General features: G+C 38.9%; 1 protein-coding gene across 1 annotated transcript; it reads left to right on the top strand.

The window, feature by feature from the left end:
* On the top strand, positions 1-25822 carry DHX32 (DEAH-box helicase 32 (putative)). The gene is made up of 11 exons (XM_009934603.2): positions 1-270; positions 2979-3172; positions 4616-4988; positions 7637-7882; positions 10142-10241; positions 10351-10509; positions 20093-20284; positions 21881-22030; positions 23112-23302; positions 24187-24368; positions 25630-25822. Exons 1-11 carry the CDS (start codon positions 1-3, stop codon positions 25820-25822), a joined length of 2250 nt encoding a protein of 749 aa, XP_009932905.2.

Genomic DNA, 25822 nt, shown 5'->3' with positions numbered 1-25822 from the left:
ATGGAGACTTTAACCTTTTCTCCAGAGATCCACTGCTTTTCAGAATTACTCGACTGCAGTGATGGTGGTGAAGAGGAAACACTAGTGTGCGGAGAAGATTTAGAGCTTAATCCTTTCGATGGTTTGCCTTACTCTTCCCGTTATTATAAACTTCTGAAAGAAAGACAAGAACTTCCAGTATGGAAAGAGAAATACACTTTTATGGAAAGTTTGCTTCACAATCAAGTTGTGATTGTGTCAGGAGATGCTAAGACTGGCAAGAGCTCCCAGGTCAGTACAACATACTTGGTTGGGCTTTTTTATTATTTTTAGAACATTTAATATTGTATCTTTTTTAGAGTTACTATTTTACTAGTATTATGTATTTTTAAAACAGAAGAAACTTTTTGCAACCGATTTACTATTCATTGCTGTTACCATTTATCAGGCACATCAATACCCAGATTTAGACTATAGTAGTATCTGGCTTCAGTTAGCAGGGGACTGTTTCTACACTGAGTGCTGTCTGGTGTTGCAATATAATAACATCTAGTAATATAACATCTAGTTTTGAAGAGTTCAGAACTGGTTCAGAGCTGTGTTACACACACACAGGGGTGTACTGAGTTCAGCAGTGCTCAGTGTAGAAACAGATGTGCAGTCACCTATCGTCATCTGAGGTATTAAGTCCAGAGAGGGAAAGTGAAATACAAAAGGAGATAAAAGATTAATGCAGTTAAATACAGATGTAAAATATAAATATATACATATAAACATACATTTGAATAACTTTCTTCAAATATTCACAAATATTTGACACTTACTTTACGTTTGCCCATTACAGCCAATTTTCACTTAGCTGATGATGTCTTTTGGGCTTCAGGGTAAACTGAGTACTGAAGAATAACACTTTTCAGACTGTGTCTGACACAGTGTCATAAACAACTAACAAAAATCTCAGACTACAACTTTATACGTACTAAGTAACGATTTTAAAAATATCAAGCCCTTTCTGAACACTGAATGAAGAACAGATGCATCAACTACTGCAGTCTAAAATTTAGAACCAAATATACATATAACCTTAGAAAAATTCTGCATAAAACATTGCTGTATCTATCAGTATGTGCACTGTATTTTTTTCTTTGTTTGTATATCAAAACATCAAACCTCAATGTGAAAACCTATCAACTATATACTATCAAATCTGCGTATCAGAATACATCAGCTAAAATTCTTCCCTACTGAAATTACAGGTGTTTTCCGCTCTTTTCAGAGATGCCAAGCCTAAGTGTAAAATACTTTCGGACTTATTTCAGGTGGCTCTAGTATTTTATCAATAAATAATTCCATCTACATTTTATTCATTTGGAGAATTCTATTGCCTCCTCCCTAATATTGACCAAGCTTGTCATTTTATCCCCTTTTTGTCCATCATCACACTGAATGCCCAGGGGAAACGGTAAACTCTACAACGCCTATGTTGGATTCAATGCATATTCTTACTTGGAAAGTGTGTTTTGGTTCTGATTAGTGCTCTGTCAGGAAAGAAACAGAGTGGCTTTGCAGGCAGGTTACAAGAGAAGGTGCAGATGTTCTCAGGGAATGAAGGATTGAAATCAGCAGGGCTGCTTCTCAGGGAAAAGTAATGGTCCTCCTCTCGCAAGGCAGAGCAAATGCTTTTTCTGAGAATACACAATTACTTTACAAGAACTCATGCTAAAAGACATCATTGAAGCCAAAATCTTAGCTGACTCACAACACATAAAGATGCACTAGGACTATCAAACTCTGTTGTAATAACACAAAACAACCTAAGTCTGTTACCACAGTAAGCAGAGAAGGATTTTCAAGCAAGTGCTATAAGCCAGACATGATTGTTTTTGACTAGGATTGGGAGAAATCTTCCCTGCAGGTAAAGCAAGATAATCACTGTTACAGGCCATCTCATACCTGGCAGAGACTTTGATGCTGGACACTGCCAGAGATCACATATTAAACTAGAGACAACATCCTTCTAATTGAAAATCCCTGTGTTCCTCTGAGAAGGAGATACACCCACCTGGTGCCTGGAATATTTGTTGGAGTAGAAAGTCTTTACCCTTTGTTACTGACAGTAATTTATACAAAACAAACTTGGTATAATAATAAACTACTTGCTAAGAAATGTTAGGTTTTTTAATTGTCCTTAAAGAAGTTTATTAAGATGTAACACACTGCTGGCTGATTTTTAAAGATTTTTAGAAACATAAATAATTATACAAAAATGAATTATATGTGTCTGACACACCTAGTTTATGTATGTTGATTAAGTAAAGGATTTGAAAGCTAACACTTTCACTAAATTAATATTTATAATGTAATTACACTTTCTCATGACAATTACACATTAATATTTTCTAGTGTTGATTTTCTACTGTAGATATATAAATTAGCGCCTACTGCACAAGTTTGTGGAGCAGTTCCCTTTCAGTTGTCTTTGTTTACAGAGTAATTAATCTGAAATTACATGTATATCCTGTGGCTTTTGTCGGTTTGAAGTCGTCTTCTTCCTGGGACATTTCTCATGCCAAGCACCTGAACACGATACTGCACGGGCAGGTTCCCTGCCCAGCCAGCCCCTGACAACAACTGCACTGACACCGCTGGATCAATCAGCAGATGCTTTAGTACGATACAGCCAGCGTTACCTGCTCCCCAGAGGCCAGTTCTGTCCCCTCTACAGTATATTTGAACTAATCTAAGTCCAATAGAGAAATTCCCAGGTAAACCTTCTAGCCCATGTCACTCCAACTCCTGACTATTTAAGAGATTCAGGGTCTTGACATTTATGGAGGCAGATAATTTCTGTGTCGGGTGCAGCTCATGTGCCAGTAGTCAGGCAGAAGGTAAGCACCAGTTCCTCACGCTGATTTAGTCCTTCTACACTACTTCTTTCGCATTAGTCTCTGCTAAATGTGTTAAATACCAAATACATCTGTTTTTTTACTTCCTTGCAGATTCCTCAGTGGTGTGCCGAGTCCTGCCTTTCTGCCCGCTACCGACACGGCGCAGTGGTCTGCACCCAGGTGCACCAGCAGACAGCGGTGTGGCTCGCACTGCGCGTAGCTGATGAAATGGACGTCAACGTTGGCCATGAAGTGGGGTACTTCATCCCGTTCGAAAGCTGCTGTACAACAGAAACTATCTTGAGGTTTGTGTGTTTGGTTTTTGCTGCCTTCAGACTAATACAGCTTACAGTTCTCCGCAAGTGCAAAAGTTTGCAGCTGACAGCGCTCCAGCCCTCCGCTCTTCATCGCACCACTCCACTGACGTGGTCAGCGCAGATAACCTAACCACTGCGGGGGAACATTGCTACTGCTGCAAAAGATTTTTGCATACAGTATGAAAACTAAAAAAAGAACACTATAAAGTTGCATGTAATATTTTAAAATGCAGATACTGGAGATTTTGTGATTAAGCAATAAGCTGTAAAACGCTTCAAGGAGGTGTTCTGTGCTAAATGGTAGTAGAGATTTAAATGGACAAGGTTACCACGGGTGTAAAGCTTCATTAAGCACCTCAGTAACCTCCATCCTGTGTTTCTTTCTCTGTTTTCCAGTACAGAAGTGTTCATTACCATAAGAGAACATGGGACAATCTATCAGAAAGTACAGCTGGAATTTGAAGGCAATCAAAAATCATGGCTAGAAAAGGGTATATTCAGTAACAAGAGAAAAAAGCATTTAGGAGGATTTTTATGAGATAATAAATGCATTTAATGTATTAAATATAGGCAGGTGACAGCAGAAACACAGGGATTTGGATTTTGAGCCTCTCTGAAAGTTAGTAATTTTCTCCAGTTCCTTAACATGGCAGGAACAAACCATAAAATCTAGATCATAAGCCTTTTCCCCAGCCATGTGAGCTCCCACTGATTTCAAGCAGAGAAGAGGATACTCACCACTTCTGAAAACCAAGTTCAGTCGCTCTTCCCTTTGTGTGTCCTTTCTCTTTCGTGGAGAACTACGTAACCCTCCTCTTGCAGCACATCTTCCGGCAGCTGCTCCTGCTGTGAAAGGGAGACGAATCCTATCCTCTCACACACTGAAACGTGTTTCAAGAAGATTCAAAGTCCTGCTGAGAAACACAGCAAAAAATAACATTCTTCAAAAAACTTCCAATAGCAGGAATAATAGGGATTAAAGAGAGAAGGGCCTTAAGGTATGGATTAATCTCCCGTCTTGGTTCTGGCACTACCAGCGTGTGTGTACACCTTCTTTTCCTCATCTAAAAGTATTAGTTCCTAGCTCAAGAACTGGTTATGGCATGCAGTATGCTTGGATAGTTTGGAAGATTAAAACCAATATAAGTTAGGATTTTAGGGCAGAAGTATTTCTGCTTTTGCCTAGAGCATCCTTTCAACCACAGTGCTGCTTAGTGTCATTGAATTACATTCAGTTTCTAGCTAGTTAAAGGATTTCAACATGTAGTTGAGACTGTGATACTGTCTACAAAACAGAGTCTCTGTTCTTATCAAATCTTTCTTGTTAGAACAGAAAGAACAAAGCTGTCCTCAAAACCCTGAATGAATTTCTTGCAGTCAAAGCTGACCATTCCAGGAAACTTTGTAGAGTTTTCTGTTTGTACGTTGCAGATACTGTACAGACGATATGCTACAAAGGGAAATGATGTCTTCTCCTCTTCTGAACTGTTATGGAGTTATCGTCTTGGATGACGTCCAAGAAAGAACAGTTCCAACGGATGCGTTACTTGGCCTTCTCAAAGATGTCTTGATATCGAGACCAGAACTGAGGCTGGTAATACTCACTGCGCCCCATATGTCCAGCAAACTGCAGAATTATTACGGCAGCGTCCCCGTCATCAGAGTGGAAACCAAGCACCGCGCGGAGGTTGTATACTCTTGCAGCGTTCAGAAAGACCACTTTCTGTCTGCACTAAGATTGCTCTTCGAGATACACCACGCAAAAGAGAAGGGCAACATTGTGATCTTTCTGGCATGTGAACAAGTAAGCTATTAACTGCTTCCAATTATTTCTGATTTTAATCAAGAAACAATTTACATCTGTTTTTATATGACCTATAAATATCTTGTTGCCAATATCTAAGACACCAGACACTGCCAACAGCTTTTATCATGTCAGGTTTTTCATACAAAGAAGTTATGGTATACATAATGCTGTATTATATGTAGCATAGACTAATACAAGGAACTACCAGGCTTTCTGTAGCCTTAAAGGAAGGCCATCATCCTTCTGTGTGATGCAAAAAGTAGCAAAGGCGGCATACAGGGACAAGGGCCATAGATGCAGGGAATTAATACATTGCAGCCTCTCCTGGCATTGGGTATATCACACTTTGTGTTATCCCTGTTTTGCAGGAACGGACGCGTATCCAGCTTGTATAAATGTCCTACTTCATGTGAATGTTTTTACCTTAACCCTGCCTATAAAGTTTTTCCATTTGCATTCTGCTTTACAGCTGCAAACTTCCCAACCATTTGTGTACACAACAGCAGGAGGCAAAGGTCACTCTGGAGGTGCTACAGAAAATCCAGGAATCTGCATGGGCTGGGCTATTTTAAATATTGGCCTCTCTGAATCCCTGAAGACAGCAGAGATGCCCTAGATTCACTGCTGCCAGGACTGCACGATCCAGTCCGGCTCAGAAAAATTTCACAGCACGTTATAGCTGTCAAAGCAATGTCCCATCAAATAAACACATGAAGACTCGAAATTACTACATATTATTATTATTATTTATTTCTTGATAGTGATCGTGAACTTTGTATCACTAAATCTGCTTCAGAATAACAAATTTGCCTTAGTAGCTCCAGGAGATAATGACTTTTACCACAAACTACCCAGACAGCATTGCTTTTCGCTGTAGAAAGGGGGATGGATATGTAACACTTTTAATAATGCTAATAATCAGTTGTAAACTATATAGACTCAAGTTTTACCAATGATGAAATAATGAATTCTCTGTATCCGCTCCCGTATTTACAATAGGTAATGTTAGAGAGAAAACACATAGTCTTTCCATTTCAAAGGACTGGGAACAAAGTTTTATTTCTGCTTATCATTTTTTTTTGGTGGACAAGTCCCACACAATCCTGAAATAATAATTTCTTCCTTGCCGAGAAGAGATTACTCCATTTTCTCTCTCACGACGAACAAAACACTCATTACGAACTGTTACCACACAGTTCACGTCCCATGCCTTCTTGCATAACTGTGATTTAAAGTATCATATCGCTAATGGCTCACTGTTCCCCAGCACTCAACTGTCTTTTAACCTGAACAAAAATATGAACAAAGAACATTAAGATTTATGTGTTGTCTTGGCGCCAGACTTGCTGTTAGATGCCACTGTCATATCTTTATAAGAATTTTTATAGAATACTTTCAACCTATAACTACTGTAAATGTAGTTTCACTCCCAAATAAAAACTCAATCTGGTTTTTCAATTTTGAAAAATGTTTGCTTATAAAAATGCTTTGGAAAAAAAAAATCCTTTTCAAACTGAACAAGTCTATGAATGATTTTTGTATACCTTCAAAAAAAAATGTTCACAATACAAATGATTTTATATTTTAAAAAAAGACTGCAACAACCACAAAAACCCCTTCTACGATTCATATTCGACCTCTGAATTTGTGGACTGTTTTAAAAGCGATGTTCCATTAACACAGCTTAGGGACATTTTATTCACTTTATTAAGTCTTCATAGAGTTTACTAATCATTGGGGAGGGGGGGAACACAAATTAAAACATTTTCAATACTTATATCTTCTTAAATACAATAATCAAGGTAAAGTAGGGAGGTTTCTGCATACTTTGATCTTTTTATGTCTTGCAATTGGAGTAAGAACATAACAGCAGTTTCCAAAGCAACTCAGACCCGGGCTCTGCCATCTCAGCCCTTCCAGTGAAGGGACAGGAGGGGTTGGAGAGGGCGGCAGCAGTGGTTTGCTGTGACCTGTTCTGACTCCAGGAGCACCATGCGTGCGGCACCTTGGCCAGCAGTGCAGGTCACCCCATCACCAGCCCCAGGGTGCACCATGCACACACAGAGAGCTGCTTCCCCAGGGACGCTGCCACTCAGGGCACCCCACACACATTAACTTTGGTTCCAGCACAAGAGATGACATTTGGGGCACAGCAGTGGGGCACCTGAGTATCTGCCACAGCATTACCAGCCCTACGCGCACGACAAATTCGCACCAAACTCTTTGGCACTAAATCAGTGCTGTGGATGCATCCTACACATCCTACACACATAAAGTTTAGTGATTGTTTCACAATTTCTCAGCCCTGCTATTCCTACACTACATTTTGCCCACCTGTCTTCCCCTGGAGGCTGGTTTGGATCTGGTTAAAGCCAAAGAAGACCATACTGAAAATTGCCACAGAGAAAATGGCATTTCAAAAAACAGCCCAGCTTTTCCCTGCTCTACAGTTAGCGGATACAGGCGGTAAATTCTCCTACAAAGTTCTGTTCCCTTTAATTATTAATCATGCAAGATTTAAATGTTTTTATAATTTGATACATAGTTAAAATCCATTTTACAATAAAAAATTGCTTTAATATTGATATTTATTTTTCATACTCATGTGAAAAAAAATAAATAAATCCGTCTTTCTCTTGATACAGGAAATTGAAAAAGCTTACCAAATGATCAGACAGGAACAGTCTCATTTAAATCCTGACCTTGGAGAACTCATCCCAGTTCCTTTATACCCCACAAAACAAGACCTAATGCCCAAATCAAATCAGGACAAACAGAAATGCTGCAAAAAGTACAGAAGAACAGTGCTACTCACCACAAGCTTTGGAGAATCTTTGATTTGGATTAAAAATGTAACCTTTGTCATTGATGTCGGTGTTGAAAGAAGAAAGGTTAGTAAAGTTAACTGAAATCAGTATTCCAAAAATTAACTATGCATCATGGGTTTTTTCAGGGTGGGGGAAAGGGAAATGCACAGCTAATAGATAGGTGTAAATGGTTTCTAAAGGATTAAATATTTTTCTATTCTTTCATAAATCAGATTCTGTAACATCTTTAACATTCAAATTACCAAAATTGAAATAACGTTCATAGACATCTTATGTGAAAACCAAGCAAGAAAACACATTTACTTCCTAAATTCAGTCAGGAGAAAAAAAAAAAAAAGTCAGGTTTAACACTCCCAGATGAAACTGCCACCCATTTGGGCACCAAACCAATGACATTTCATTCGCAAGCTATATCTCACCTTTGTTTTAGCCTATCACTCATAATTATCTCTTCAGTATCTTACAGACAGAGCAAAACACAGTCAATTCTTGGCTACCTGTCGGCAGATTACCTGGTTTAGTAGACTAACTTCATCCCTTGTTTAACAACTCCGTGATCAGTGTAGTGCCAGAGGTCACATAATGTCAAGGGACGCTCACACAGGGAACCACTCCTTTCTAAAGCTTCTTGTGCTGCTTCTGGATATGTGCTTCCATCCAAGTACCTCAAAATGCTGCAATTTATCAACTTAATCTTTGACCTTCTATAGTTCATTCTAAGTATGTCCCAAGTTCTTGTTTTATACCCCGTCCTGGGAAGGACGGGTGCAGCTGCAAACACATCTCTTGTTTCTTTCATTTATACAAAACCAAATGTCCTAAAGCACGAGTGACTATGGTAGGAACAAGTCATTACATGAATTGGAAAGCTGCACTACTACAGGCTTTGTAACTGTCCTATGTGTCTTGCTAGTCAGAAGAAACATTCCAGTAACAGGCAAAAGCAACAATACAGTACAGTTTCTTTACATAATCCAGAATGGAATCACCAAAATTGAAGTTAAGTGTTCCTAAAATTTTGGATGGGGGTTCATTAATCCTGATCAGCCTTGAAAGTCGTTCAGGCAAAAGCTTGGGAACCAGCACTACCTTTCATTTTCACCGCAAAAATCTGTGTCTAACACTCTCATTTTTAAAGGTTCTCATCTGGGAGTTCTAAACTAACTCAGCCTAAAGTCAAGCTGAAAAAAAATTGTCATACTTTTGTGTGAAACGAACAAAAGCCTAAAAGCAGTTTTCAATTAGGCCACACATAAGTCAACTTATTTCTGAGACTAGTTGTCCCAGATGACAGAAATGAATCTCACTTTGATGATGATCTGAAGCCCAAAGTAAAATTGAGTGTTTCCAGTTTGCAATGGAAAATATTCACAAATATGAAGCAGTGGGAACAAATCAGTTTCGACACAGTCCTGATGGCCATCAAGTCACCTCTATTGGTTACACAATTTTTAACCTTTAATTCAACTATTGTGTCCTAACAGCTAAAGTTCAGTCCTGTAACTGTCATTCCTCAGCAGTTCAAATTCCCATTCAATCCACACGGCTGAAAGTCAGTTGAACATAGAGGGAACAGGCAAAGTTTTGTGCAGAAAAAAATCCCATGTACGTCTTGCAGTTGGGATACATAATACATTTACCTGGAGGAAAAGAAATTTGTCCCCTGCACTGAAGCACATTTTATCTTTTTTATTAAAACCCTGCTTAGAACAGCCAAAGTTGATTCAGATGGCATGACTAGAAAGTTGTTTTATCCAGACGTTCTATGTCTTGCCATATACTACAGAAGCTTACGGACATCATCTGGTGGTCAGAAGAGTCAGTGAATCGGCTCCTCAGTTTAATCAAAATAAAATACAATTAAGAAAAAAATAAAATGGGGCATTGTGCACCTTTGTTACAGTCCTTGCCTCCTGTAACGAACTGACAGGTTTCAGTATTAAGACAAAAATCTGGAGTTATGGAACAAAATGTTATCAGACAATGCTGGGATTCTGTCACTGGAAGAAATAAATAATCCTTCTTGATGCTTTTCTTCACGATATCATAGATACACATTTTGTGCTTTAGTACAGTACATTTCTTCAGAAAGAGATATTTATCTTGAAGTATACTCACAGAGTTATTGCCAAACATGTCTGTCAATTTATCAAAGTGCTGACTGCTCTCGTTTCCAAGCTGGTGACATACATAGTGTAAGAAGAAATGCAACTGTTACTACACTTTCTGTAAAATGACCTGGACAAAAATTCAGTGCTGACCGTTAATATTTTTGTAGTCTTCACTTACTTATCTGATGCTTAATATCTCTTTCATTTAAAGGTGTACAATCCTAGAATCAGAGCAGACTCTGTTATAACGCAGCCTATCAGCACAAGTCAAGCAGAGATGCATAAGCAAATTCTGGGCATGTCTTCCTCAGGTAGAATTATTAGCTCAAAATTAAAATCCATTAGCTCAAAATAGTAATAGAATCAATGTGGCAATGAAAAAGAAAAAAAAAAAGGTAATTTTCCCGAAATCTCTTCCAGGAAAACTCTTCTGCTTGTATCCTGAAGAATTTACTTACAATGAAATGAAACCACATCTACCAGCCAAAATAGAGGAATCAAACCTAACCAGCATGGTTCTCTTCCTGAAGAGGATGGATATAGCAGGCTTAGGTCACTGTGACTTCATAACCAGACCAGGTAATGACAATGCAGCAATTTTCCATATTTTTATTACTATTTTTGCAGTTCTTTAAAGATTGATTTTGCCCTGTTATTCACAGTACTGGCTTTTTTATTGAAGTATTTGTGACAATATTGCCACTGCTTTTACTGCTTGCCTGCTAGAACAGTTCACAGTGCAAAAGTTGCACTTAGGAAAGCAGTATATGAACTGTTTGCACTGAAAAAGACATAAAGGTAATAAAGGATCTGAATGGAATTGGAATGAAAAAAAAAATTCAAAAATCAATATTGCAAGTATCTTCTCATCTAGGTTTCATATAATTTTCCTCGAACTTGCAAATAAAATGTGTCCCATTGTACAAGGCCTTGTACAGATATCTAGCAAAATATATTCCTTTAATCAAAAGTTTATAACCCAAATAAACTACTATTGTTACCTAGGAGCTGTACTTGGAGGAAACCAGCTTTCCTCTTATCCTCCAGCATCTCCCACCTCAATTTTACAACAAGCTATTACTTAAGGACAAGATTACTTACAAAATAAACCCACATAAACTTTCAATACGAGACAGGGAACACTCTGAATTTTGAGATAAGAATGTGAACAAAGTGGTTGTTTTTTTGTTTGTTTGTTTTTCTGACTTCATATTTTAGGGCTTTTTTATAGAAGGATATTCTCCTCTGTTCTGACCTACCACAAAACCCAAGTACCACTGCAAATTCTGCCGTTGATTTGAAGCCAGTTAAAGTGAGGGAAATAGCATTGATTTCACTGGTTTCGGCATCATATGACCTATTTCTAGCTTCATCCAGTGCAAACAGGAAGAATTCTTATATTATCCTCCCTTTCCTCATGCACAGACACAAAATTCGAACAATCACTTGTCTTCTATGTGTTGTGCATGATAATTAATGAGTAATAAAGAGTTTAATTCCCACTCTTGTATGTTGTAATAGATTGTAAGTGGAATTTTTAAGTAGAATTTATTCTACTTTTCCTTTGTCTGGCTGTTTAGCAGGAATGTGCTTAAAAGAAATGTGAAAAAACTTTGCCAGTCTGAGTGGTAACTAATTCAAGACTGATGAGAATCAGAGTATTTTGGCCTTGTGAGTGTCACCTCCTGTGTTGAATCTAGAAAACCTTCATGGAAAGTGATTATGGAGTACAGTTGGCTTCCACTCAAACTTGTAAAGTATTTTACTAAACAAAAAAAATATTCTAAAACATATTAGTGCTTTTACTGGATATGAAGAAAATTGTTCTTGAACTGTAGAATGAGTGAGTAAAGTTACATTAGGAAAAGCATTCAGCATTTTTGGATTTAAAGGCACGATGAAGACGGTTGGTATTCAGAGAGAATGAAATGCTGGAGGTATTTAAGGATTTCACAGATACAGGAATTCTAAGCTTTGTCTGCATTTTTGAGATAATGCAGCTGTAGAAAGCGTCTTGCTGATATGTACAAAATTGTAAAGGCATCTGATGAATGTATCAGCTATACTTGGATGGGCATCAAATATGAAAAAGTTTTCGCTAACTAGATAAAAAATGCAAGGTCAAGGTATTGAAAAGTTTGAGGAATTACTGAAACAGTGTGAGGAGTGTTAGACAAACTGTTTGAACAAAGAAAAAATCCCACAAATGCTGTAGAGGGTCCACTGAAAGGAGATGAGAACGTCTGCACAATTTCCTGGTCTCCTTGCCATCTTAAGGCCCCACACAATTAAACATTTGAAACACTGCTTTAATTGTCTAGTACAACCCTTCCTTTATCCTAGGATGGATCACACACTGGCTTTCTTTTTCCCACTTCTGAGCAGGCAACAAACCTCCCTCCTAGTAACACTTCAGTTGTAACCCTACCACAGTTCTCCAGAGCTGACTCCAAAGCTCACACTGTAAAAAGACAGACAGTTTGAAGTACCTGGTGCGAAACACGTTTGTCTGAAAGACAGGAACACTGAAGTAAGCAAATTTGTAAGGCGAGTTAGTTACTGTATTAGACCAATTACAGAACTCAAAACACATGTCAAGCTTTCAAGCTCACAAAACCTTCTTTTAGGTCCTTCATCTTCCCGAGAGCTTTGGGTCAATGATCTCAGCCTGTGAAAGCCCAAGCTTTCTCGTTCTGTGCTGAAATAGCCCCAGCCTGCCGTGCACGCTCGATGCCACAGCGGCTAAAGAAGCACACCATCCTCCAGCAGAAGCAGAGGCTGCCCCTAAAGTCACACCACAGAGTCCTTGCTGCCCAGCTCCAAACACCTCTGCTGCCCAGTTAAAGGGTAGCCCTGAGGATTTCTCGTGGCTAGTCATAAGGGCAAACGAACATTACACCTTTTGGGTTTAGGTACTGCAGGAGAGTGTGGGAGAGGAAGCAAAGAGAAGAGCTATCAGAGATGGAAAGTGTCCTCTCTTGAGCAAGAGATCTCAGCTTCCCCAAAAAGCTTCATTTTCTCGGCTGCAGTCAGTTCAGCTGCATAAGCCTTCTGTAAAGGCTGAGGAAGAGGAGGAGGGGTCTGTGAGATGGTATACAGACCTAAGTGAAAAAGATAAGCAACAAAGCTCACGAAACAAGCAGTGTGGCTTTTCTGACCTAAGAAAACTCCTGGGCGTAACAGTTCTTCCTCACATCTACTACCAATGTATACAAAGCCGATTTGCCCACCTTCAACCAAACATCGCACAAGGTCAACCGGACCAAAAAACCCACCCCACAAACAAGCAAACAAAAAGACATGGCAGCATTTCTACCTGCTCTCATCCAAACTGGCCAACTCAAGCGCTGTTCAGAGCGTACAGATACTAAATACTCAGTCAGCCTTTCTACTTCTCCCCAGCACAGTTTGTCCTTGGCTTGACTATTCCGTATCTCTTCACCTCCTTGGACTTGATTTCCCTGTGAGTAAAGGGAGTAGACACTGGCAGCATCTCCTGTGTGCCACACATGCTGCGGTCTTCCCTACGCACCCTTGCTGTTCAGCTAACATTCTCAAGCTTTCTTTGCAATTGAAACAGAGGGAGGCTTTGGGGTTTTTTAACCCAAGGTGAATTTTCTCCTAAACAAAATAATGCTTTCACTGAGATGACAGAGTGACCTACGAACACAAACTGGTGAATAAACAAATCAGAAGTACACCAAAATTCACAGCAAGAATTCAAAGAGAAGTACTTCACAGCCCATTCCCCGTGCATGAAGTAGAGCACATACAGCAGATAAGTAAAGAAACAAAAATTACAGCAGTAAAACATTTTATTTCTGCTCAGCAACAATGTGCACAGGGTTTTTTTCTGCTGCTCTTTGAGGAAAAACAGAAGCCTGGATTAACTCTGACTCATTACTGCATTATGGAAGCAACAAACATGTCAGGCTTACAGCTGCTGCATTTAATTCACGCTATAATCGAGATGAGCAAATGCAGCAGACTTGTTACTCTTTTTAGAATTCATGAGCCATATGAAAATGTATTTGGCACTGCAGTTCTGAAATGCGTTATCTGAAATCCTGTGCCACCGCAACAGGGAGGCCTTTACATTTTTATCAGTTAACCAGCTAGATCTTTACTGTGTTACATAACAGGACAAAAGAACTCCTTTCCCATAGATTGCAGCAACATTATGCACTTTTGTAAATCACTGGAAGATCCTTATTTAAACTATGCAAATCAGTATAAAGATGAAGCCTTGTAAACTTTCCATGAGAAATCAAGGTGAAAGCTGTTTGCAGATTCTGCATTCATGCAGAATTACCATAAACAATTTTCAGATTAAAATATTTGCGGATGGTCACAGATACCATGACATTTGAGAGCTATGCTATTATAAGCCCACTGAGAATACATTTTTTAGAATCTCCATAATAACAAGAGTTGCATAAATGCATATAATTTCATGTTGTTTCAGAAACAAAATTGTTTGCCTATTTTTTCATTAGAAACAGTGTCAAAGATAGAAACTCAATGTGCCATGTAAGGTCCGCTCAACAGAGATCACTTCACGGCAGATTATCTTAAGTTCACCTGTTGATGCTTTGATGTTTTAATTTCTGAATTTCATTACTTAAATAGTATATATCTCCTAGCAAAAAGCTTTCTGCTGGCACAGACATGGCCACACACTTCAGAGTCTGTACTGCACAAACCAGTGGAAAAGCATAAAAAGAACTGAAGGAGGTAAGGACCAGACAGCAAGCAAACCTAGGAAGCAAAGTATGGAGTGGACAGCCTGACACTTGGCAGCTGCCCCATGTCCGTGGGACACGAGGCATCGGGAAGGGCAGTCAGGGCAGTATGCACAGCCCAGTAACTGAGCACATACCACACTGAGCGCAGCCAATTGCTTAGAATAGGGAGCTGGTATCACAAAGTGCACCCCAAAAATGAGCAGGGGAGCCCAGTACTGTTAAAGCTGGACTACTCTTGTCATTTAAGAGTGATTAACAAAAGAAACTTTTTTTATGCCATCATATAATATTCTTTAAATTATACTCTTTGTGGATACACTTGTTGCACAGTTATGTACGTGCTTTGAGGATGACACAAAGCAAACAGAAAATCGACTGCACTAAACAGCCAGCGCTATCCCTCGTGTGCAGTTATTACTTGGTACGTTTGTGTTGGGAAAATGCAGGTCAGCCTCTGTGCCGGCTGTCCCTGCTGGCAGAAAAGCACAGTGGGGACCATTACCAACCAGCTTGGAGGAGTGAAGAAGCAGTCTAAGGAGGAATGGAAAGGCTGCAAAGGATGAGTTTGGAAAAGGAATTTTTGATGATCAACTACAACTGTAATTTCAAAATAATAGTTGTAGAATTGGTGGCTTCAGAGCATGACAGACTCATAAAAAATCCTACCTCAGAAGTTACAGGGGAAAAAAGAGAATCCAGTTGAAACCTGCACACAGAGGTTTCTCCTTGCAGAATAACAATCTTTGTATAATTTGAAGAAAACTTGGCACTAGATTTCTCCCTAGCTTTAGTTTGCTATCCAAGGAGCAATGTTAAAAAACAATGACAGAAAACACCATTCCCCAGAACTAGTCTCCCTGCAGTAATTACTTCAGCAGTTCTTCATGCTGTTAAGCCTAACAGAAGCTGGAAAAACTTGTGGTTTGACAGGCAGTGAATCAGCTCTTTAAAGACACTATCACTTCACCTGATGTTCATGTCAGCTCTAACTCTATAACAATTACTTCCAGGGAAAGAACAGATCTATCAAGAAAAAGGTACTTTACATACTCAACATTTTCACACAGTAGGAGACCAGAACACAGGACCTGTAGATCCTCCACATAAGCACAACATAGTAGTTAAACAGACTACTAAAAATCATGAAATTTATGTTTCATTCCTATATCTAATATTCATTTATTACAGAACCTTGGGTTAGTCGCTAAATCACTTGTTTCCTTATGCAACAAGAATACTACTTCTGTATTTATTTTATCACACCTTAAACACTTCTGTTTCAGCCATGTAGGATTTGGTACTGAACAGATTAAAGACATAACCACTGTAAGAAACATAACTTACTCTGCTTGTGCCAAAGTTGCAAAACACCTGTGAAACAAAGAGTATCATCTTAAGTTAACTTGAAAGCCTCTGATAAATGATTTAGGTGCAAAGATTAACATTTAGTCACATAGTTGCTTTACTAAGCCTAAGTATGATCCAGAGTAGGATCTGTATTAACATAAAACTGGTCAGATTTCCCAAGACAAGTCCAGAGCAACCCAGCCTTAAGCAGCCAAAGAACACAGGCAAGGGAAAGAAAGTATCAGAGAAGGAAATACCTTTTAAACTTCCAGGGATGTCACAGTTTCTTGTTGAAAGCACAGGACATCTCTTGAGAGCTTCTTTTTAACTTTGCTCCTGTGAAAGCAGCAGTCGAGTCCCGACGCCTTGCAGTTTGCCTCGATGGCAGCAGTAGTTGGCGTTGGCAAGCAGCCCTAAAAATAATGACGCTTGCTAGAAATCATTATAAGACAGTGCAGATTTCTGTTCTGTAAAGAACAGCTTTCCGCATCTAAACATACACACTACTTTTATCATAGTTTTCATTTAAATAGGAACCATACCATAAAGAACTCTCACATGAGTGTTTGCTCTTCTTACAAAGCTTTTTATTGAATTTGTGCCTCAAAACGCAGACCCACACCTGAAAACCCTTCCCTTCTCCTCCCCTCCCCCCCATTCCTTCATCTGCTTAATCTACATTTTCCATCTTGCCCTTTCTAATACAACAAAACTCCAGGAGTCCTCTTTTCCTTTTTTTTTCTTGTAACACTCATAGCAAAATAGGGAAGTAATTTGTGCTTATAAATCTCAAGGCAACTAACTCTAGGGCATAAAAATGCAAATGACTGATGCTATCAGGGGATTGAAATTGGCTGCCATATAACTATATATTCTGTAAGTTCTAGCATAAACTACTTTGTTGATTTCTGCAAATTAGCTTTCCACGATTTCCTAGTAATTACTGTATGTCTGAATGATCATTTTACTCTCCTGTACTTTCAATCACTGATATCCATTCCCTGTCACTGACTCTTATTCTTCATCAGCTGTTACTTTTCATTTCTTGAAACAGCCTAAGTATGTTCTTCTCAGACACTTCAGCTTTTGCAGAGGCTTATCTTTTATCCCATTACACCTCAGCTATCTGATAACTAATGTTCTCTGTAAACAGAAATCCTCGTGCTGTACAGGCAGATATATGAACTCTAATACTGAAATGAAACAGGTCCACAGTTTTAACAGAAATTTATAGACTCCTGAGACAATTTCTCAGAAAACTAATAGTAAGTGTTTTAAAATTAAGTGAAGGCACAACACTAAGAGATCCTGGAGAAGTTCTGTAAAAGCTCATGCAAGGGGAATCACTAAACTATTTTTACCCTTGAAACATTAGTAATAGAAAAGGGTTAAAATTAACAAGTGTTTGCTTGTTTCCCATTTTACTTTTTTCTTTACTTCATTATCACTAGTTAATTACAGAGTGACGGCAATAAACTAGCAGTTCACTGCCAACAAAGTAAAAACCCAAACTCAGGATCTTCTTGCAGGAAGGCAGGGTGCCTGAAGCGCAGCGTTACGGCTAAATGCGACCCACCAGCTCTTAACAGGCTTTCCTTGCTTTTAATCTTCGTGATGCAGAAGCAGCCTGCCAGAGACAGGTTCACGTTCACAACTAATTCAAGCAAGAAATTATTTCTAGTCATCTACTAGACGACTAGATAGAAGAATAGATACAAGACCATATACACGCCCTGCCTGCGTGGGTAGCTGTGGTTGTGTTTAGTTTTTTTTATTTAGAGATTTTTTCGACATTAATATGCAAACTGATAGCAGTCCAGAGAACTCTGAAAAATTGCCAGCGCAGTCATCAGTTTCCCAGTGCTGGGTATGCTTGGCTGGGGATGAGGCCAAGTCCTGCTGTAGTAGAATTTTTGCCACCAACTTCAGTGGGACTAGAATTTAAGTTGTTATTCATAAAACAGAGAGAAAATATCAAACAGTTCCTTAAACTGGAGTAAGGACAAAGTTGCTGCAGTGATAGGAGAGCAGTTATGAATTTAAATGAACTGGCACTCAGAAAAGATACTGACCATTACAGCAAGACCCAGAACAGAAATCTACCTTTGAAAGGAGCTGGGGGGAAAAAGCCTTCACACTTCAACAGTTCCCAGATTTCCCCCAATGTCTTTCATGCCCTACCAACTACTTTTTGGACAGTGCAGGCACGACAACTTCTACTCAGTGCTCAGGGTCACTCTAGCCCCAGAACTGTAGCCACCACGGCTGCACACAAAACTCTTGCACGCCTGTTTTGCTAAAGGGACCTACTTTCACCAACAGCAGGTTTCCTACAGACCTCCTCAAGTTCTAATTTTAAGTACCTATTTGCTTACTCCTGTCCTTTCAGACATGTTCCCTCGTCACTGCAGCTGTGAGGGTTTGAATTCATTACACCATTCTTTCAGCAGAACAAAGTGGTGCTGAGAAAACACTTATGACTAATCTTTCCAAAATCTGACAAAAATGTCAGAATAATGCTTCGCATTCTTCTGCCACCATCTATCAAAAGAAAAAGCAGTCAACAGTAGTAAAAGGGCTAGGGTATACATAAGCTGGTTCTGTCTTCCACTGCCTCAGATGCAGAAAAGCAAAAGAAAAATAGTGGGGAAAAAAATGGTAAAGGAGAAATTCAGCAAGATACTTAATGAGAAAGGAGAGTGTTTGACAAACTCCTTCACTATTTACTCCCATCCAGCTGAGAGGTTAAGAAGAGCTACTGCAAATGCCATCTTTTGGTCTATCAAGAACTAACTGATGAGATGTAACGATAACTGACGAAAAAGGCACGTTCGTGTCTGTGTGTATAAGCCATTTTCTGTATCTTCAGATCTTGTGGGTTGCTGAGTTCATTCACCCCCATCCGTGAAAGAGGAAGATATACCTATGGTTTGTGGAGGTACTCCTCACAGACTAAGCTTAATTTGCTGTTGATCAAAACCAAATTAAATGAACAATTAACTGAATGAATTGCTGATATTCCAGCAGCCTTCAGAAAAAAGACGCATGGGCCACTTTAGCCTGCGAGCTCAGTGTTCAATGTATGCAGATGCAAACCTCAACGAACACTCCTGGCAGGCCTCCACTTGCACTTATCTACAATATAAAAACATCAGTTTTGTCTTCATTCTCCTCTGCTGTCACTGATCAGTCCCTCGTCTCAAACACTGAACTCTCACTCATAATATCCTTCATGTTTGCTTCAGTTCAAGTCCATCTCGTACTCATGCTCCTTGCTCCCTGCGTGGCCCAAATTCTCTTCTTTCCTACTTTTTTCCCAAATTAGTCTCTCAGCCTACCTCATTATTTTTCTATATTCACTCTATTTTTTCTGCCTCCCTGTTCTCACTTCTACCTGTATAGGTTGTAAGGAAGTTAAAACCTAGAATAAGGGAAAATTGAACACTTATTTTGTAAGAAAGCACAGCAAATTGCTGGGGAGACATTTTCTTTTACCATGCTCCCATTTTTCATCTGCCATCATGAGAAACTATGTAAAAAAGTAATAATAATTTCAAAAAAAGCAACCAAGAGAACTCCAAATACCTGCAAGAACGATAAGACAGCTACAACTTCTGTAAATGCTTGTCTTTTGGTTATAATTCTCTTTCCCAGAGCTGTTGTCTACCCCTCAACACCCCTCAAATGTGACCATCCCTCTTGAAAAGGAACGAACACGCACCAAAAAAAAATACCTGAAGACTGCCAATAGCGCAAGGAGTTTTTGACACGGTCTGGGTGCAATACACTATTCAGCACTCACTGTGTCTTCTGACAAAAACTGGAAAAAGATCAGCAAAGCTATTTACAGCCCTATAATTGTTACCCCTTATTTTCTTCCTCCAGAATGTTCTCAGCCTTCCGTTCATCTCATTTATTACTTTTTCTTCTTACCTGTTGTCAGATTATAGAAGCTGACTTCTATCTTTTTCACATAGGAAATATACAACTGAAATATTATAATGAGAATTCAGTCATTCATTTATATGTAGCTGTTCTCAAGAATTTGAATTATCTTTCCTTTTTGTTAGCTCCTGAAAGCCTGATGCAGGCTTTGGAAGATCTCGATTATCTAGCAGCCCTGGATAATGATGGAAACCTTTCTGAATTTGGAATTATTATGTCAGAATTTCCCCTGGATCCACAACTGTCAAAGTCAATTCTGGCTTCGTGTGAATTTGAGTGCGTTGATGAAATGCTCACCATTGCGGCCATGGTAACAGGTGCTCATCAATAATGTCTTCCGCCTGCCAAATTCACATAGACTCTTTCAGAGTCTATTCACAGAGGCAACCCAAAGGCAAAGTTTTGTTATTCACATCCTGCTTATTTCAAGTAAACGAGTATCTTTGGTTGTTTAAGTCTTTAAGCACGCAGTGAAACACAAGTGATGAATTCACAAACAGCATTCCAATTCCATGCTTCAGATGCCCCATTAACTTCCACCCTTTTGTCAGAAAGCAAACACAGAACATCCCTTCCAAATGAACCTTCTTATCTCATATTCATGTACATTTGTTACAGACTGAAGCAGCAAATTGGTAGTTCTAATTACAAACAATATTGAACTGCTGACCTATAAAAACTTACTCTATGATCTTGTTTCTCCACTTTAAGGCTATGTTAGTTTTACGAAATACTTAAGTGTCCATACCATTCTGCCCGTTCTGTCCTGATGGATCACTCCTACACGGCACTGTGAGAGAAACAAGTTGGCCCCAAACACTGGACATGTGAAGTCTGGAGCAAGAACATAGATATTAGAATGTTGTTAACTATAGAACTTCTTTCATTTGGTGCGAAAGAGCTTTCAAACCAACACATAAACCTCAGATACTTAAAACCTATTCCTTCCGTAAAAGCTGCTATTGAAATCTTAATACATCGAAGATGCACATTTTAGGATAACTGAGAGGAGGGTGACTCCAGAAGTTCAAGTAGCAAATAACGACAATGACTTTTTAGGATCCCACCAGATAGTGCAGGACCGGGCTAGACCTAGATTCTTTCAGGTCTCAGCATTACACTGTGATGTTGGCTTCGCTAATATTTAGCTGTTCTACTTCTCTGCACAGCAGCCCACTAAACATATAGCCCTATGCTACTGGTTTTCTGGCATAACCCTAGCACAGGACCAACGTTTGAGAGCTATCTACTGCTCAACAGCCACAGCTTAACCTTGCCTGAAGAGAATGTTTTGGCATGGCACTACTGTGACATGAACCCACAGGACAACAAGCTGCAATAGCTACTCTCCATATACAACAACTTGGTGTTATGCATAAGCTAGCTTGATTTTTAATAGTGGTCCTAAACTTGTGATAAAATTTTTAAGTACATACAACAAATGCAAACAACTGAGCATGGGCACCTTTGAGTTTTCAGAAATCCCAACCATCTCGAAAGACAATTTTGTAGCACAGTACCACAACAGAAGTAAAATGCACTGGAAGGTACAAATTTCAACATATAGGAGCAAATTAAGGCACTACATCCATAAATTCAGTTTCTTTCTATATTAAAGAAACCATATGCTTGGATTCTGGATAAACTGGATCATGCCATTCTGAAGCACTTTTGGCATCAGTCTAGGAAAAAGCTTCTCACCTTCTTTTGTGTTTACAGCATAAATTAACTAAACAAGAGATTGAAAGAACATTCGTATAAATAAAACCTTAGTGAATGCAATAGACTCAGTTCATCAGCAGCTGAAAATTAAAGGGAACTGAGAAAGGAAAAATCCCCAAAATATCAGTGGAGGTACTATTTGTGCATGCACCTATGTAGCTTAATAACCAATGGCTTGATTTTTTTCTAAGCTCCTAATTGCTTCTTACACACACCTCCTGGAACAGAAGAGATTGCTCTTACTCGCTGGAGAAAATTCTCGCACCCTGCAGGAGATCACTTTACTCTTATCAATGTCTTCAACGCCTTCAAGGAAGCCAGTGCAAACTCCACAAGCCCACGTAAGTGTACTCACACCAGACAAAATGAAGCACATTCTAACTAATTTGGAAAAAAACAAATCAAAAAGAATATTGTTGGCATTTAGTTCATAAACCCTTTTTGAATGATTCTTTCTAGAATTGCTAATTTGCAAAGAGAAGAAAAACCTAAGATAGTAGCCATTACAAATGAGTATTAATTTTAGTTTCTTTAATTGAAAGTGACCTAGGATAGCGTACCTCATCCAACACGGATATGCAAGCACTATTACAACTGTTACGTGACAACGTACAAAACCACAAAGATCATTCCTCCTGTAAGAGCACATAACCCAGGTTTAAGATGTAAAATGACACAAACATAGATGAGGAAGGACTTGATTCCCCCAGCAGCCTAAGAATTCTGGTATTTTTTGGATAGCTGTCCACTAAAAGGAAAGTTTAAGCGAAAAAATTGAAAGTAGTAAAGTTCACATTTACAGAAAACCAGATAAAAGCCAGGGGACTGCACAGCAGACAGCAGCTCTTCACAGCATTCTCCTGAGCTCAAACATCTTGCTCAGGTTTGTTTAGCGTGCGATCAGTGCTTAGACATTGGGGTGACAGATTTGGATATACCAAGTACAAACATAGGACAGGAGAGTAGGATTGTTTCACATTCAGTCATGCCAAATGCTGAAAAGAGGTCCAAGAGAACCTGTCTTTCACCAGCATGCAGGGTGTGATTTCAGTTCCACATCCTGGCCTGAACCCAGACAGCCTGGAAATAGAGTTGCTACTCAGTCCATTTGAAGCTACTACTTTTTACAGACCAAATAAGGGATTTTGAACAATTTTATTCAGAAAAATATAGCTAAAATTCCATAAAACTAAGTAAGGATATCAAATATTGCCCACTCACTTCGCAAGCAAGATCAACAAGCCTAAGCTGTCCATATGGTTCTTCTTATCAGAGTTTTGGACAGCTCTGGCATAGCTACTCACTCCAAAATGTGTTTAATCTATTGCACCAGCCACAGATCATTTTACAGAGCAGTATCTGTGGATGCTACCTATCAGTAAGACTTTGCTTTAAGCCAAAATACTGTTTTTATCTCCACAGACTACAGTAATGAGAAATGGTGTCGTGATTATTTTCTAAGCTGTTCTGCACTGAGGATGGCAGAAACTATCAGAGCTGAACTAGTAGAGATTATGAAGCATATTGAACTTCCCATTTCAGAACCGGACTTTGGATCAAAAGAAAATATACTAAGCATTAAGAAATCTCTCTTATCTGGTTACTTTATGCACGTAAGGAAAAATATTGTGGTTTCATCTTACTGCATTGTTAACTTACATAGAACGCTTCCAGAGAACTTGAATTAGGTAGTGAAATAATTTGATCATCAGAAAGGATATAAGCCATTTTTTTTTCCCCACAGTGTATCAGACAAACACTTCTGCCAATTCCAATCTTCACTCTGGGGTTCAGCTATCACAGCAAGAAGTCCACACACTTCACTGCAAGAGGAAAACTGTCAATATGCCTTTCACTTAAAGAACTCTTTTATCTCAAAAAACTCTTCAACTTGTAACTTTCTCTCAGACCTCATTTCCTTTTTGAGGATATTTTTGTGAAAATACCCTGGAAACAGAGAATTCCCTTGTTGAATATGTCTAGGTATACTTAATATACAGCTGTCTTCATCTCAACCAAATGAGATGCTCTAACTGTAACTGTAAACATAGGGAGATTAACTTATTCCCACTTGAAAACACGCTTTCCTGCACATCATTATGCTCCACCTAAATACAAGAATGACACCCCCAGATGACACTACTTCAAGTACCCACCCACACATTGCATTTTAAAGTCTTAGAATTCTTTAAGAATACATCTCCTTTCACACAGACCCTCCAAAGCCAAGTTCAGGTACTTACTGTGTAAGGCAGCCCTCATTTATTGCAGAGTTTCCTTTCAAATACATAGATGAACATTTCCGTTAACTCTCAGCCTCATTTAATAGCAGCCAGTTCCTACCCTTCCTGCAAAACCCTGGGAGGAGGTTTAGGCTTGCGCGACACAGTTGAAAGTATCTGAATACAAGTTTGATTCCTGGTTTTAGTATACAAACACTGATCCATGCATCTTGAACATCCACTTAAGTAATGAATAACTCTCTGCATTTTTTTAGATTGCTCGTGACGTAGATGGCTCAGGTAACTACTTAATGTTAACACACAGACAAGTGGCCCAGCTTCATCCTTTCTCATCTTATTACAACACCAGAAAGATTCCCGAGTGGGTTTTATTCCACGAGTTCAGTGTATCAGAAGACAATTCCATCAGAGTCGTCTCTGAGATATCACCCAATCTGTAAGTCGACAATGCTGAAACTGTTTCTTCACTCAGACCTCTACCACAAAAGTGTAACTTATGTCACAAACAGGGTAAGGATGTGTGTGTACATTGTACATGGACAGTAACGCTTGAAGAAGTCAACTCCAGTCATCTTCTCCTTTTCCTTTATCTCTGGCATAAAAGTAGCTGTGTTCTGGTCCTGTTGAGAAACCACTCAAGTGTAACTGATTCACTCTAGGTAGAGATGTGGGTTTAAAAAAAAAAAAAAAATCAGTAAAATAGGCATAAGAAAAGGACAATTTTCATACCTAGTCAAGAAAAAGGAGTTGGCATCATTGCAAGGGTAAATTAATTGTTGTTTTTCACACTATTCTATATTCACTAGTGAATATATGTGGAATAACTTTTATGTCTTTGTTGCCAGTATTGTTCTGTCACTGTGCGTAGCTTTGCTTGATGTCTTCATTTTCATTCAGAACACTCACTGCATTAGAAGACCTCAGAACTATTAAAAAAGGGAAGAACTGTGATCTCACACCCTTACTATTCTTTTCATGCTAAACAAAACATCATTTAAGTCAGCTTTTCTATTTCCTAACATGTGCTTATCTGTTCAGGTACTGAAGTTACGTCTCCATGTCTGCCACTGCAACTGTAATCAATTCATCCACTGAAAACACACCTTACAAGTAGCAAGTTTCTTCTAATGTGAAATACACAGGAAAAAAAAAATCAAGGAAGAGTTAACACAGCAGTGTACTCATAGATTAATCTAGCTGCAAATTTCTTTGTTCCTTGAAAAGCTATTTTCCAGCAAATCTTTTTCTTGACATGTTTTATGTACCCAGCCAGCTAAATCATCCTGTGTCAACTGTTCATGGATTCAAGAAAGACTACAGTTCTCCTTCTGCAAAAATGCCTTGACAATATACAATTACTATTTTCAGTGCTTATAAGACAGCCTTTTTCATACTTATATTGAACCAAAAATATGTTCGAATCCAGAAAAAACACTATGTAATGCAATCTGCAGCACTGAGAATTGAACGACAACCGCCTCAAGTGCAGACCCAGCACATTAAGTGCAAGTCCACTGAAAGTATAAACTACGATGACATCTTGCAGAGAGTTTTGATTTTGAGTTGAAATACCGACTTTGTAGCTGCACGCATTAGCATGTTGCTGGTGTCTTTTGTACAAACCTGGAAATAGCTATTCAAACATTTCAAAATTCAGTTAAAAATGTAATAATGTTTTTTTCCTATTTCCTCACCAGATTCGTGGAGCTGGTACCACAGTATTATTTTAGCAATCTTCCTCCTAGTGAAAGTAAGGATATTCTGCAGGAAGTGATCAATCACTTGTCACCTGTTTCATCCATGAAGGAGGAACAGAAAACTAACCATGACAACAAAGAAAATGAAAAATTCCCCCAAACTCCCACTGAACAAAGATGTATTATTCAGTGA

The sequence above is a fragment of the Opisthocomus hoazin genome, chromosome 6, assembly GCF_030867145.1.
Source record: "Opisthocomus hoazin isolate bOpiHoa1 chromosome 6, bOpiHoa1.hap1, whole genome shotgun sequence".
Taxonomy (NCBI): Eukaryota; Metazoa; Chordata; class Aves; order Opisthocomiformes; family Opisthocomidae; genus Opisthocomus; species Opisthocomus hoazin.
This window is presented reverse-complemented; position numbering and strand designations above follow the sequence as displayed.

Excerpts from the sequence above, each read along its gene's own strand:
- DHX32 (XM_009934603.2), top strand. The coding sequence starts at position 1 with ATGGAGACTTTAACCTTTTCTCCAGAGATCCACTGCTTTTCAGAATTA. Across the intron at positions 271-2,978 it reads AGACTGGCAAGAGCTCCCAG|ATTCCTCAGTGGTGTGCCGA; the intron begins GTCAGTACAACA and ends ACTTCCTTGCAG. Across the intron at positions 10,242-10,350 it reads TCTGGGCATGTCTTCCTCAG|GAAAACTCTTCTGCTTGTAT; the intron begins GTAGAATTATTA and ends AATCTCTTCCAG.